This window comes from Sapajus apella, unplaced genomic scaffold (assembly GCF_009761245.1).
Source record: "Sapajus apella isolate SASKATOON/1434 unplaced genomic scaffold, GSC_monkey_1.0 scaffold2, whole genome shotgun sequence".
Lineage (NCBI taxonomy): Eukaryota > Metazoa > Chordata > Mammalia > Primates > Cebidae > Sapajus > Sapajus apella.
Genome location: NW_022436942.1, coordinates 62,541,590 through 62,555,273, shown reverse-complemented (window position 1 = coordinate 62,555,273; position 13,684 = coordinate 62,541,590). Strand labels below are relative to the sequence as shown.

The 13,684-nt window shown below is 40.0% G+C and overlaps 1 protein-coding gene across 9 annotated transcripts in view; it reads right to left on the bottom strand.

The window, feature by feature from the left end:
- Nucleotides 1–13,684, bottom strand: part of TXNRD1 (thioredoxin reductase 1) — a 92,594-nt gene that overhangs the window by 5,739 nt on the left and 73,171 nt on the right. For 5 of the 9 annotated variants that reach the window (XM_032299839.1, XM_032299823.1, XM_032299833.1 and 2 more), the window contains 4 exons: nucleotides 13,370–13,526; nucleotides 12,736–12,843; nucleotides 10,464–10,565; nucleotides 6,415–6,549 (listed from right to left, as the gene is read on the bottom strand). In XM_032299839.1, coding sequence (XP_032155730.1) covers nucleotides 6,415–6,549; nucleotides 10,464–10,565; nucleotides 12,736–12,843; nucleotides 13,370–13,526 — 502 coding nt within the window. The remainder of the gene's footprint in view (nucleotides 1–6,414; nucleotides 6,550–10,463; nucleotides 10,566–12,735; nucleotides 12,844–13,369; nucleotides 13,527–13,684) is intronic. The other 4 variants (XM_032299853.1, XM_032299851.1, XM_032299852.1 and 1 more) reach the window with 1 other exon arrangement.

Below are 13,684 nucleotides of genomic sequence, written 5' to 3'. Positions count from 1 at the left end.
TAAAACACCATTTTTTATTATTAGATCAGTCACAAACTGATGTTAAAGTTTCTAAACTTTCTTCTGTTTCTGTCCTTCTCTCATTATAGACTACTAACAAACATTCTGTGGACCACATTTGAATAGCATATCCTACAGGATATGTCTGGACAATAAAAACAGTGGGTCCAGTAGCAAATCTAATTACTAAGTCAAAACTCAGCATTTAGCAAAGAAAGAGTTCCTCCTATGAACCCCTAATGCCAAGTTTCACTCTTCCTAGATCAAGAAGCTTTAAAAAAACAACTTCCTTGGGATAAATGCCCAGTAAGTAGTGGGATTGCTGGATCACATGGTAGCTCTATTTGTAGATTTTCGAGGAATCTCCATACTGTTGTCCATAGTGGCTGTACTAGCTTACTCACAGAGGTAAAAAGAAGAGAGATTACTAGAGGCTGGGAAGAGTTGGGAGAAGGAGATAGGGAGAGATTTGTTAAAGGATATAAAATTACAGCCAGATAGGAGAAATGTGTTCTATAGCACTTCAGGATAACTGTAGTTAACAATAAAGCATACTTTCAAAGAGCTAGAAGAAAGGATGTGGAATGTTCTCAACATAAAGAAATAATGTTTGAGATGATGGATATGCTAATTACCCTAATCTGATCACTATAAACTGTTTCAAACCACCATGCACCCTATAAACATTTATTCCACGTCAATTAAAAATAATTTTTTAAAATGTCCATAACTAGAATTTTAAAGCCTTTGGTTTTTCAAAATCCAGTATCAAAGCAAGTAGTTCACAACCAGGGTTTTAAAAAAAAAAAAAAAAAAAAAATCACTGGAGCTTTTTCAAAATATCCATTCCTCTCCAACCCCCATTAAAAATACAATTGTGATGGCCTTCAGTCCATCCACATCTTCTCTCCTCTCAAGCCACAGCCACATCTTCTGTAATATCCTGGGGAAAAGAACAGCTAACAGGTGCAGCTCTTCAGCATCTATTAAATGCAGGAACTCTCCAACAGTTAGATATTCTCTCATTTTGTTTTACCTTTTTTTTTTTTTTTTTTGAGACAGTCTTGCTCCAGGCTGGAGTGCAGTAGCACGATCTTGGCTCACTGCAACCTCCACCTCCGGGTTCAAGAAATTCATGTGCCTCGGTCCCCCAAGTAGCTGGGACTACAGGTGTGCACTACCACACCAGGTATTTTTAGTAGAGACAAGTTTTTGCCACGTTGGCTAAGCTGGTCTCGAACTCCTGACCTCAGGTGATCTGCCCAACTTGGCCTCCCAAAGTGCTAGGATTATAGGTGTTAGCCACCGAGCCAGGCCTTACTTACTTATTGAGATGGAGTCTTGGTCTGTCACCAGGCTGGAGTGCAGTGGTGCAATCTCGGCTTATCACAACCTCTGCCTCCTGGGATCAAGCAATTCTCCTGCCTCAGTCTACCGAGTAGCTGGGACTACAGGCGTGTACCACTATGCCCAGTTAATTTTTTTGTATTTTTAGTAGAGACAGGGTTTCACCATGTTGGCCAGGATGGTCTCAATCTCCTGACCTTGTGATCTGCCTGCCTTGGCCTGCCAAAGTGCTGGGACTGCAGGCGTGAGCTACCACGCCCAGCCTATCTATCTATCTATCTAACTGTCTATCTACCTACCTACCTACCTACCTACCTACCTACCTATTTTGAGACAGGGTATTGCTCTATCACCCAGGCTGGAGTGCAATGGCGTGATCTTGGCTCACTGCAACCTCTGCCTCCTGGGTTCAAGAGATTCTTGTGTCTCGGCCTCCCAAGTAGCTGGGATTACAGACATATACAACCATGCCCAGCCAATTTTTTGCTATTTGGAGATGGGGTTTCGCTATGGTGGGCAGGCTGGCCTCCAACTCCTGGCTTCAAGTGATCCACTCATCTCAGGCTCCCAAAGTGCTGGGATTATAGGAGTGAGCCACCATGCCTGGCCTCTTATTTTATTTAATGTGGAAACTAAACTTCTGAAAACCTGGGTGGTATGGCCAGGTCTCACTGAGGGGAATTTGCTGAGTAAGATTACAACCCAGGTCTGTGTGTCTCCACTATGTTCATGTTGCCACTACGAAATCATTTCCATTTTTAAATTCTATGGCACATATGGTAGGACAGTCTATGGAAATGCAGTATCACCTCCACAGTGTGGGGCTTTGGGGTTCTGGACTGCCTGCCTGGGTTTGAATCCCAGCTCTGCCGTGACCAGGCTGGGTAACCATGGGCAATTTACTCAACCTCTTTGTCCTTGATTTCCTCGTCTGTCAAATAGGTATACTACCCTCACCCATCTCATGAGGTACTCATAAGGACCAAGTTAGTCAACAGGCAGGGACGCAGTACCCAGCATACAGCAGGTCCACATACGCATCAGTGGTCTTGTCGTCACTGTCACCTCTCGAGCCTGCTCTTGCTATTACTTCCTATTGCAGGACACAAACCTGAGTGGTCTTCAGCTCTTCCCTCTTCACATTCCTGGTCAGTGGGCAGGTACTGCCAACTCTAACCTCAAATACAACAATGTTGCTCCATTTCCACTGCCACCGCCTCAGGCCACTATCATCTCCTCTTGTCCACCTCAACAGCCACATAACTGGATTTGCCATTCCACTTGCCCGCTCAGTCCAGCTTCCAAGGTGCAGCTGGAGGAATGTTTCTGAACAATGTACCTGAACATGTTACTCCCTGCTTTAGACCTTTTGGCTGAATTACAATGCCCCAAAGGTAGTCAAAATATCCTTCCTTAGTTTACAAGACCATCACTTACCCACCTGTTTATCCAGCGCATGCATACATATATATTTAACTATCTAAGCTCTTTAAGCTATGGCAATATTGAGGGTCTTCTTCAGTTCCTTGAATGAGCCATCTTCTTTTCCACCCAGGCTTTTTATACAGTGTTCTCTCACTAGCGAACACCCACACATTCTTCTAGTCTTAACTAAGAACCCCCTCCAGAATCATCCTGCCCCAACATCCTATGATATTGTGATATAATGAGAAATATGTACTTCGTCTTCCATCCTGTCCCCGTTTCTGGCATGGGCACTTCTAAAGCCCTTGGAATTTCCTGAGTGACACTAGTGAGATGAGCATCTTTTGCTATTCATAATGAGCCCCTTTCGACCACACCTAAGCTTATGCTAATGATGTGACTTTTGGTGGGGACCTAGATAGCTTCAGGATGGTGGCTGGTTGCCAGAGGAACCAACCATGTCATCAGAGGTAGAATTTTTAGCCCCAATTCTGACCCCCTTCATCTGGGGAGAGAGCAGGAGAATTGGGTTAATTACCAATGGTCAATGATTAATCAATCATGCCTACATAATGGGACCTCTAAAAACACCCCTAAATGAGAGGTTTGGAGAACTTCCATGTTGGTGAATATCGAGGTGCTAGGAAGGTGCCACACCTAAAGAGGCCATGGAAGTTCTGTCATCCCCCACCTCCCCACAACCACCTTGCCCTGTGTAACTCTTCCATTTTGCTGTTACTGAGTTGCAACCTTTATAATAAACAAGTAAATATAAGTAAAGTTTATTCCTGAGTTCCGTAAGCCATGCTAGCAATTTATCATGGGAACCCCATGACTTCATAGCTGGTAGGTCAGAAGTATAGGAGGCCTGGACTTGAGACTGGCCTCTGCAATGGAGGCAGGCTTATGGGACTGAGCCCTTGTAGGATCTGATGCTAAATAGAGGCAACTGGTATCAGAATTGAGTTATGTTATAGGACACCCAGCTGGTGTCTGGAAAGCTGGAGAATTGGTTGTTTGTGTGAGCAAAACCTCCACACATCTGGGGTCAGAAGTGCTCTGTGAGTAAAAACAGATCGGAGGAATCCCTGAGCCAAAGACCGCAAAGGTAGCAACCCAGTGCCTCCAGCACTTTATGTCTACCCTGATCCTAGGACGCATCAGACGGAATTGTTACCGGCACATCACCCAGCTGCCTCCTCTGCTCCTAAGCTTATCCCAAATCCCTGCTGTGTCCCCTGTGCCCAGCACGACGCTGTGCACACAGCTTGACAAGTGTGTTCACAGAGTGCAATTTCACCCAATTTTTTATCTTGTTAATCAGCCAACAGCTTGGAAAAATAAAATACCAGAGTCCTATCAAAGCACCAGAACATTTTCAGCCTCTGAGCTTCAACATCCTAAGAGGACCAACAGATGGAGATGCACAGCACTAATGTGCCAGGCATACCAAGGAGAACGGGCCTTTGGCTGACCTCCCCGCAGCCATGGGCTTCAGGAGACATCCTGCATCCTTACGGCATCCTTCTGCCCAGCTGGCAGTTACCCTGCCAGATGCTGCTGCTGGATCACAGCACAACAGCCTCCTGTGGAGGTCAGAGGCCAATACACAGCAGTCTTTCTTTCTACATGCCCAGCTGAATTCTGACAAAAATTAGACACTCATATACAAAAGAATAAAATTGTCTTTTCCTTCATCCCTTTCAGAAATGGTTATTGAAGCTTGTAAGTAACTTGAAATGGCAACTGCATTTTAAAATATACTCACTATTGTGTGTTGAATTGTGTCGCCATAACCTTAAAAGACATGATCAAGTCCTAACCCCCAGTATTTGTGAATTTGGAAATAGGGTCTCTGCAGATGTAATCAAGTGCAAATGAGATCATGTTGGATTAGAGTGGGCCCTAATCCAATAACTGGAGTTTTTTGAAAGAGGGAAATTTGGACACAGACACACAGGGGATGAGGCCATGTGAAGAGGGAGGAAGACATTAAAGTGATACATCTGCAAGCCAAGGAACGCCAAGGAATGCCAAGGACTGCCACTGCTACCAGAAGAGAGAAGAGGCAAGGGAGGATTTTTCCCTAGTGCCTCTGGAGGGAGCTTGGCCCTGCTGACATCTAGAGTTTGAATTTCTAGCCTCCAGAACTGAGAGAGAGTAAATGTCTGCTATTTTTAAGCCACCCAGTTTGTGGTACATTGTTACAATAGCCCTAGGAAACTAATGTACTCAAGAAAGCAAAGTTAATTGGCTCCTTCCCAACACAGGCAGTTTGAGTCATTCCACTGAATAAAAGATCTACCATAGGCCGGGCGCGGTGGCTCATGCCTGTAATCCCTGCACTTTGGGAGGCCGAGGCGGGTGGATCACGAGGTCAAGAGATCAAGACCATCCTGGTCAACATGGTGAAACCCCGTCTCTACAAAAAATTAGCTGGGCATGGTGGCGCGTGCCTGTAATCCCAGCTACTCAGGAGGCTGAGGCAGGAGAATTGCCTGAACCCAGGAGGCGGAGGTTGCGGTGAGCCGAGATCGCGCCATTGCACTCCAGCCTGGGTAACAAAAGCGAAACTCCGTCTCAAAAAAAAAAAAAAAAACAAAACAAAACAAACAAACAAAAATCTACCATACATTAAGGGCATTCATCAAGACTTCAGTTTTTATATTTTTTTTGAAGCTTAATTCTATTTCTCTCACAAAACAGCAGCTTTCTATAATTGATGCCCTAATCTCTCAACCTGTTAATATTTTAGGCTTATATCCCAGCCAGGTGCCTATTAATAGAGAAGGATTCTTGATCACAGAGAAGGCAAAGCAAAAGAAAGCTAAAACGTTTTTCCAGGCCTTAAAGCTGACATTCCACATACTCGGCAATGAGTTCAGTTGCACAAGGGCAATCAGGAACAAATACCAACCAGTCATGGAGCTGCTGAGTGAAATCTGGTGGGTGGGTGGGTGGGTGTGTGTGTGTGTGTGTGTGTGCGCGCGCGCGCGTGTGCGCGTGCACGCAAGTACAATATACAACTTGGAAACCACTCCCAACAACGGATAATCACCGCAATTTTCAACTCCATGTATAAGCTGGCATAGTATGACATGCCTCCTCCCACACCTCCCCAAGTTCTCCAATATAAACACATTTTTGGCTTACCATTCCTATGCAGTTAGGTATTACAATATTCAACTCTCGGATGATCACTGGCGGCGAAGAAACACTGACACCCAGAGGACTAGATTGGTCAATTTCTATTTCTACTGTCATTTGATCTTTTGAAAGCATTATTTGCAAATCTCATTCATTGATACCAAAAGCTGAAGAAGCAAGCAGTATCATTTAGCTTCAAGACAGCTGTGAAACTGAAGTTCTTCCATTATTAACTGATTGCCATGAAAATAATTTAGATGCTAAATAAAATATTTAAGGCACAGCTCTATAAATCACTCTGATAATTTTTAACACTTAACAACATGACAGAAACCTCCAGTTCACACCATGAGCAATGAATATTGAAAGATGAAAACTCATTTTTAGAGACAAGGCCCTCTTTTGAGGAATCATTATCAAACTCAGGGTCCTATATCTGCCACTTATAAGCTGGGTGGTGTGCATTTTTAAACTGCAGAAGTGTAGATAACCCACCTCTGCACAGACAGGGTGGATTCCAATTGTGCTGTCCAGCTGTTTTTTGGTCAGTCCACATTTCAGTGCAGCTGCGAAGCCTTGTGTAACTTCTCCAGCATTTGGACCCAGTACGTGAAAGCCCACAACACGTTCCTAAAGCAAAAAAAATAAAATGATGCAATTAAACTGATTTTTCTCCCCTTCTCTTCCTACACAGACTAGAGCATTTCTCCAGTCTATTTTCTTAAAAATGCAACTCAAAAATGTCCAGAAACTTTAATGACTGCTGGTACAGCTATTTAGGCTAAAGACTCCCCAACATGAGCCAATACAGAAAATATGATGCTCACTTCAAATAAGAACAAAGACACAAGAGACAGCTACAAGAGATTACTCATTTTATGAAGAAAAATACAAAAGGCAAAGATGCCAGCAGGTCTTTAATAACCAAAACGCTCTGGAAAATATTATCAAAGGGCAGGGCATCCTCACATCCTATATTTGATTGCCTCAGCTCCACACAGACTATCTGCAATAGCTGGGACCCTTAAGAGTAGTCATTCAAATTTAAGTCATTTTGACTTGGCACCATAGCTCAAGCCTGTAATCTCAAGCCTCAGCACTTTGCGGGGCTGAGGCAGGAGAATCACCTGAAGCCAGGTGTTCAAGACCAGCCTGGCAACACAGGGAGACTCTGTTTCTATTAAAAAAAAAAAAAAAATTAAAAAATTAGCTGGGCATGGTGGCTTACATCTGTAGTCCCAGCTACTTGGGAGGCTGAAGTGGGAGGACTGCCTGAGTCCAGGGGGTCAAGGCTACAGTGGGCTATGATTACACCACTGCACTCCATCCTGGGTGACAAAGAAAGACCCTGTCTCTAAAAAATAAAATAAAAATAAAATTTAAAAAGTCATTTTAAATAAGGTTTTAAGGATAAATAGTGCAAGATCACCAAAGTCTGAAAACATTTTTGTTTTGTTTTTAATAGAGATGGGATTTCGCCATGTTGCCTGCGCTGGCCCCAAACTTGTGAGCTGAAACCGTTCACCCACCTCAGCCTCCCAAAGTGCTGCAATTACAGGTATTTCCACCACTGTGCCCGGCAAAGTCTGAAAACATTTTTGAAAGCAAAAGAAAAATGTCTGGCATTCTAAAATACCTGTGTAGAAATTCTTTTGGATAAATTTGAAATCTCAAACTCTGGCTACCTGTGCCAAAAGCAGAGAAATCTGATGTGCTCAACTGTTCAGCTGATAGATTTTCAGTGGGGACTCTGGCAAGACTAGACTATCTAGTCCAATCTCATCATAACAAATGAGGCAACAACTCAGGCTGTGGGGTGCAGAACTTGTCTAAGGTTCTGTCACACCCTGGGAACAATCAGGAAGTTGTTCTGCTGACAAAGGACAGTAATATACTGTATATTGTACTCTTAACACATATTCACCCTGACATTTTCGGGTTTAGGGTATGAATAAAGTATAATCTGTAGGAGGAACTACTAAAAACCACTTAAAATACATTTACACGTAATAATGTGAAAAGGATCTAAAAATATGAGATTATAAAAAAGTTGCAGAACTCTATATAATGAGGATGCCACCTTCAATTAAACCACAAACACTGTATAATGTTTATGCATTCGTAAATAGGTGACAAACAGAAGAACGTTAAGTATGAGAGACCCTTTGACTGCATTAAGTTTTGCCTCTCGGGGAGCGAAGGAAGACAGAAGACTGCACAGGAATAATAGTTAATAGCATGGTATCTACATTGTGTGAGAATGAATGTACAGATCTGCCCTTACCTAGGTAAATGATTTGAATACAATTATTTAACTTCCGCGTGCTTCAGTTTCCTTATCTAAAAAAAGGGGAAAACAACAGCATATACCTCACAGGCTTGTGTAAGGATTACATAAGCTATTACCTGTAGACTTTTATAGTGCCTAGTACATATTAAGTGCTCAAAAATTTAAGCTGTTGTAAACTGCATATGTGATTGTTTCTCTCATAAGAAACAATCTGAAGCAAATACAGCAAAATGTTAACATTCGTTGACTTTGGATGGTGAGTACTTTCCTCATCTTTATTATATTTTAAACATTTTATGTTAAAAAAAAAATAGCAGAGAACAAAAGCCAGCAAATAAACATTGTAAGTACAATTTGGAATCAAGGACATTTAGACACTGAAGTCAAGTGACTGACTCAAAATGAATAAAGCACGCCCCAGGGATAGCCAAGTTCTACAAGCTTTTGCCTCAGATAGCTCATGACAAAAGAGCAGTAACAAATATTCATCTTCTCTATTACCATCTTTATCTATGAAAATAACTGAAAACACTGTCACCCTGCTTATGACCTCAACTATTGGCAGGTTTATTGATAGTAAAATTATTTTTCACATTATACTAGCAATGCCATTTGAACAAATTGAAACACTGAAAAAAGAACAAAATACATATGGCTAAAATGGATTTGCTCGGTAGGAAGGAAACCTGCAAGGTTTCACTGACTGCTATGAGCAATTGAAGTGTCTCTCAGCGAGACCGGGCAGTTAATATACTGCCAATGAGAATCCTGACATTTTCTCCTTTGGTGTGCAGCAAAAGTGATATCTAATATACGCCCATATAAAAAACTTTTAAGAAAATCTGCCTAAAAATAAAAACTATGTATACAATTGTTTTTTATGTTAACTGTGTAGCTCATTATGGGTTATCCTAGTATATTCATTTGAAGCTTTTCTTTTTTGCAGTGGATCCAGGAAAATGTTTTCTAAAACCCTGGGTTCTACCAAAAAACCAAGCTGTAACTGTCCTACTGCCTAAAACAGTAGTTTCCAAATAGGAAACATGGCTTAATTATATTAAAATTTTGAGATTAAAACATTATCAGAGTTTACTAGGCTTTTAACATATAGATTCTTTAACATCATTTATACTTTTACTGAGGTCGTTTTTTAAAAACTGTCAGATAAGTTAAAAAGATTGGTTTTCTTAAGAGTCAATACATCACTTAAAGAGAGTGTGTGTATATGCATACCTGTGTCCCAGGTTACAATGTGTGGCAGCAGTCAAAACAGTTTAAAAAATATGAACTATCCAATCCCTCATTTCGTACATATGGAAATAAAACCTGTGAGGCATAGAGTTTGCTCACAGGCCTTCACAGGTGCCTGCTAAAAAAAGTATTGGAATATATAGCACTTTGTACTCTTACACATATTCACCCTGACAATTGGGGCCTTATGGTATAAATAAAGTATATCTGTAGGAGGAACTACTAAAAAGCACTTAAATACATTAGATTTACATGTAATAATACCTGACCAGTGTTACATGTAGCAGGAGGCAATGAAATCTTAGAATTCAATTAAGAGCTCTTTTTCATTAGTCCCAGTTGCTAAGCATCAAATGTGCATTGCTCTTTTTTGTTATTCACTATATTTTGATAGCTGATGACTTTATTGTTTCTCTTTTATAAAAACAAACAGACAGTTCTCAAGTTATGCCTTTGGTTCCTTCTCTCAGTAAGTTTTGGCTGCCTGTTGACTAAGTGCAGGGCCTCGTGCCAGTGAAGATGAGAGGAGAGCAGGCAAGGTCCTTGCCGGCTGCTGATATCTATTAGCTGAGAAGACTGGCAGGCGAAATACTGAAGGAATGCCATCTGTACCATGTGACCAACTAAGCTATAGATTAAAAACTAAAGCTGGGTGTGGTGGCTCACGCTTGTAATCCCAGCACTTTGGGAGGTGGGCAAATCACGAGGTTAGGTGTTCAAGACCAGCCTGGCCAACATGGTAAAACCCCTTCTCTACTAAAAAAAAATACAAAAATTAGCTGGGCATGGTGGCATGCATCTCTAATCCCAGTTACTCAGGAGGCTAAGGCAGGAGAATTGCTTGAGCCCGAGAGACAGAGGTTGCAGGGAGTCAACACTTCACCACCGCACTCCAGCCTAGAGGACAGAGCAAGACTCCATCTCAAAAATAAAATAAAATAAAATAAAATTTAAAAACCTAAGTAAAAATAAAATTATTGGAAAAGGATTAAGTGAGAATTGCACTTACGTCGTCTTTAGTATTACAGATTATTTTTGCATAACATTTGTTGTTATCTCTTGATGGAATCGTCCATTCCAATGGCCAAAAGTAACTATGGTAAACCTAAGAAAATACAAAAGCAAAATTTAGACACATTATTTTAAACAGCATGTCTGTCAAACATTATATATGGTGAAAGACAGTGGAGACAAAGTAGACTTTCATTAAACAATAACATTCATGGAATAAATAGGAATCTGGTCAAAAGGTAAATGACCTTAAACTCCTTGCTGTCAGGCACTTTTGCTATAAGCTCATCCCTTAATTATGTATATCTCAACCTCAAAAGAATACACCCTAACTCATAACAAAAAAGAACAAGGGAATGAGAGAAAGAAGCCATTTAATTACCTGCTGTCTTACATTGAAAACACACACATACGCATACCTCAATACTATCTTGTTACCCAATGTGAATGACAACTTGGGCAAGAAACAAATAAGGTGCCAGGATCAATTATAGTAATTACCTAGTTCTCTTGCTTAATGCTTCCAAAAGACATTTCCTCCTTTGGCATAATTCACTAAAAACAATGAAGGAAGGAGACAGGGAAGGAATGAAGGAAGGAAGAAGAGAGGGAGGAACGAAGTCTGGAAGGACAGCATCCTTACTGATGTAATTCCTGGATGACCAAATGGATTTTTTTTTCTCCCCCAGCTGCTAGCCTCAGTTCAAAACATGTTTTGCTACCTTTTACAAGCAAACTGATTATGAAGACATAAGTAGTGTTCTTCCATGTTGTAATACATAATATAATTTTTAAAATAAACATGGGTTATAAAATTAAAGTACAGTATCATAGTATCATAATTTTATAGGAAAAAAATTAAAGGAATGACCCCAAATTGCTAAAAATTGCTGTGTTACAGACATAAGTCCATGAGTAATTGTTTCCTCTTTCCCTTACAATTTTCAAAGTTTCTTCAACTCAAACACATTACACTTCTATAACAAAAAAGCAAATTAAAAAACTTAAATATTGTCTATCAAGAAATATGAAATATGTTAAAAACTTCAAAATTTAATTACATATGTATGTCATATATATACACACACACTCATAGGAGGATCTATCTTCAAAAAATAATCTGAGAAACAATGAATTATGAAGATGTTCGTCATTCTACTTATAATAATGAAAAAACTGTAAACAAGCTAATCAAAGAATGGCTTAACAAATTATAGTATAGCACCCCTTAATAGAAGTACAGGCTGGGCATGATGGCCCACACTTGTAATCCCAGCACTTTGGGAGCTCGAGGTGGGTGGATCACAAGGTCAGGAGATCAAGGCCATCCTGGCTAACACGGTGAAGCCCTGTCTCTACTAAAATTACAAAAAATTAACCGGGGTGGTGGCATGCGCCTGTAGTCCTAGCTGCTCAGTAGGCTGAGGCAGAAGAATCACTTGAACCCTGGAGGCAGAGGTTACAGTGAGCCGAGATCACGCCACTGCACTCCAGCCTGAGCGACAGAGTGATACTCTATCTCAAAACAAACAAACAAAATAATATTTTTATTACATGCATTGGTAGTAGCATGTTATATCTTGGCCTATTAGTAACACATTATTAACATTTTTTTCTGATTATAAGAATAGTATATCTTTATTATAGAAATGAATACTGTATTTCATGTGCATTTTCGTTCATGATAAAATGTAAGCAGAAAAGTTAGTACAAATTAGAAGGTAATGCTATAAACAAGTAGTACTAATCGTCAGAGCATTCACTTTCCTATAATTAATCAAGAGAAATCAATAAATATGATTTTTACAAGGGAAATACAATTCGGTTGACTGACAAAATTAGAAAATGAGAGTTAAATCAAATAAAAATATTACTCAATACTAAATCTCCTGAAAGTAGTAACTACACTGTGGTTATATAGGAAAATCCCCTTGTTCATAGAAGTATACAGTAAGTATTTAGGGATAAAGGAGCATTCAACTTACTCTCAAATGATTCGCAGAAACACACACACACACACACACACACACACACACACACACACACACACACACACACACACACACAGAGAGAGAGAGAGAGAGAGAGAGAGAGAGAGAGAAAATACTGAAAGTGTCTAAAATAAATTGGCAAAATGTTAGTAATATATGACTCTGGATAATGGGTATATGAAAATTCTTTGTACTATTTTTCAACTTTTCTGTATACTTTAAAATTCTGAAGGATTAAAGTAGTAATTTCATATAGGAGAAAAGAGAAATTACCTCAATATTTTCTTCCCCAAACTTCTCCACAGCTTTCTCCTCAGAAAGGCCACAAGCTCCATATTCCAAAGGAGTAAATACAGTGGTCGGAACATTTTCATAGTCACACTGTTTAAAAATGGAGGTAAGGAGTTATAATAGGCAAAGTTAAAACTTAAAAAAAAGGGTACACTTCAAAAAAGTTCAAAATTGACAGAGGGAACAGTGGTTTAAGTTACTTTGCACACTGACACCATTACCTAAATCCTCAAGTCCTTTTATAGCCTAGATAAGTGCCATAAAAAGACCTTAGAACATTTAATTTATATTGGCAATAATAAAACAGACATAAAATGCAACTATTTAGAGTATATGGATATGAAGTACGCTATTTAACAATAGTGCCGAAACCTGATTAATCAAGATCTTTATTCACAGTATGAATCCAAGAATGTCCATTTTCATATAAAGTCACAAATGTACAGCAGCCTTAATACTATCTCGTCTGGAATACAGCTAATAAAGGACATCTAGGATGCTATCACCAAAATAACTAAAATATTCAAGATCTGCGAAACTTCCCAACTGCCCCCTAAATAAGGAACTGGGAGTATTATTGACAACAGTATCTAGTGAGGATAAGCACAACACTCACCTTAACAGTGGAACCTGCATAGAGCCTCTGAGCCAGCAATCTTCCTGCCTGGATTGCAACTGGGGTAAGCTCCACCTTACCCTCCAATATATCGCCAATGGCATAGATGTAAGGCACATTGGTCTGCTCTTCATCTGTGACAGGTATTTTTCCAGTCCTGAAATTTTATTCAGTTAAAAATTATCATTAATTACCATAATTAATTAAGGAGAACAAAATCCTCCTTTTTCCCAAGGAAGCCCAAAATCATGACTCTAGCTGAGGACAATGCGCTAATGTATTAAAAATAAAACAGCTCAAAGAAACAAAAAAGCT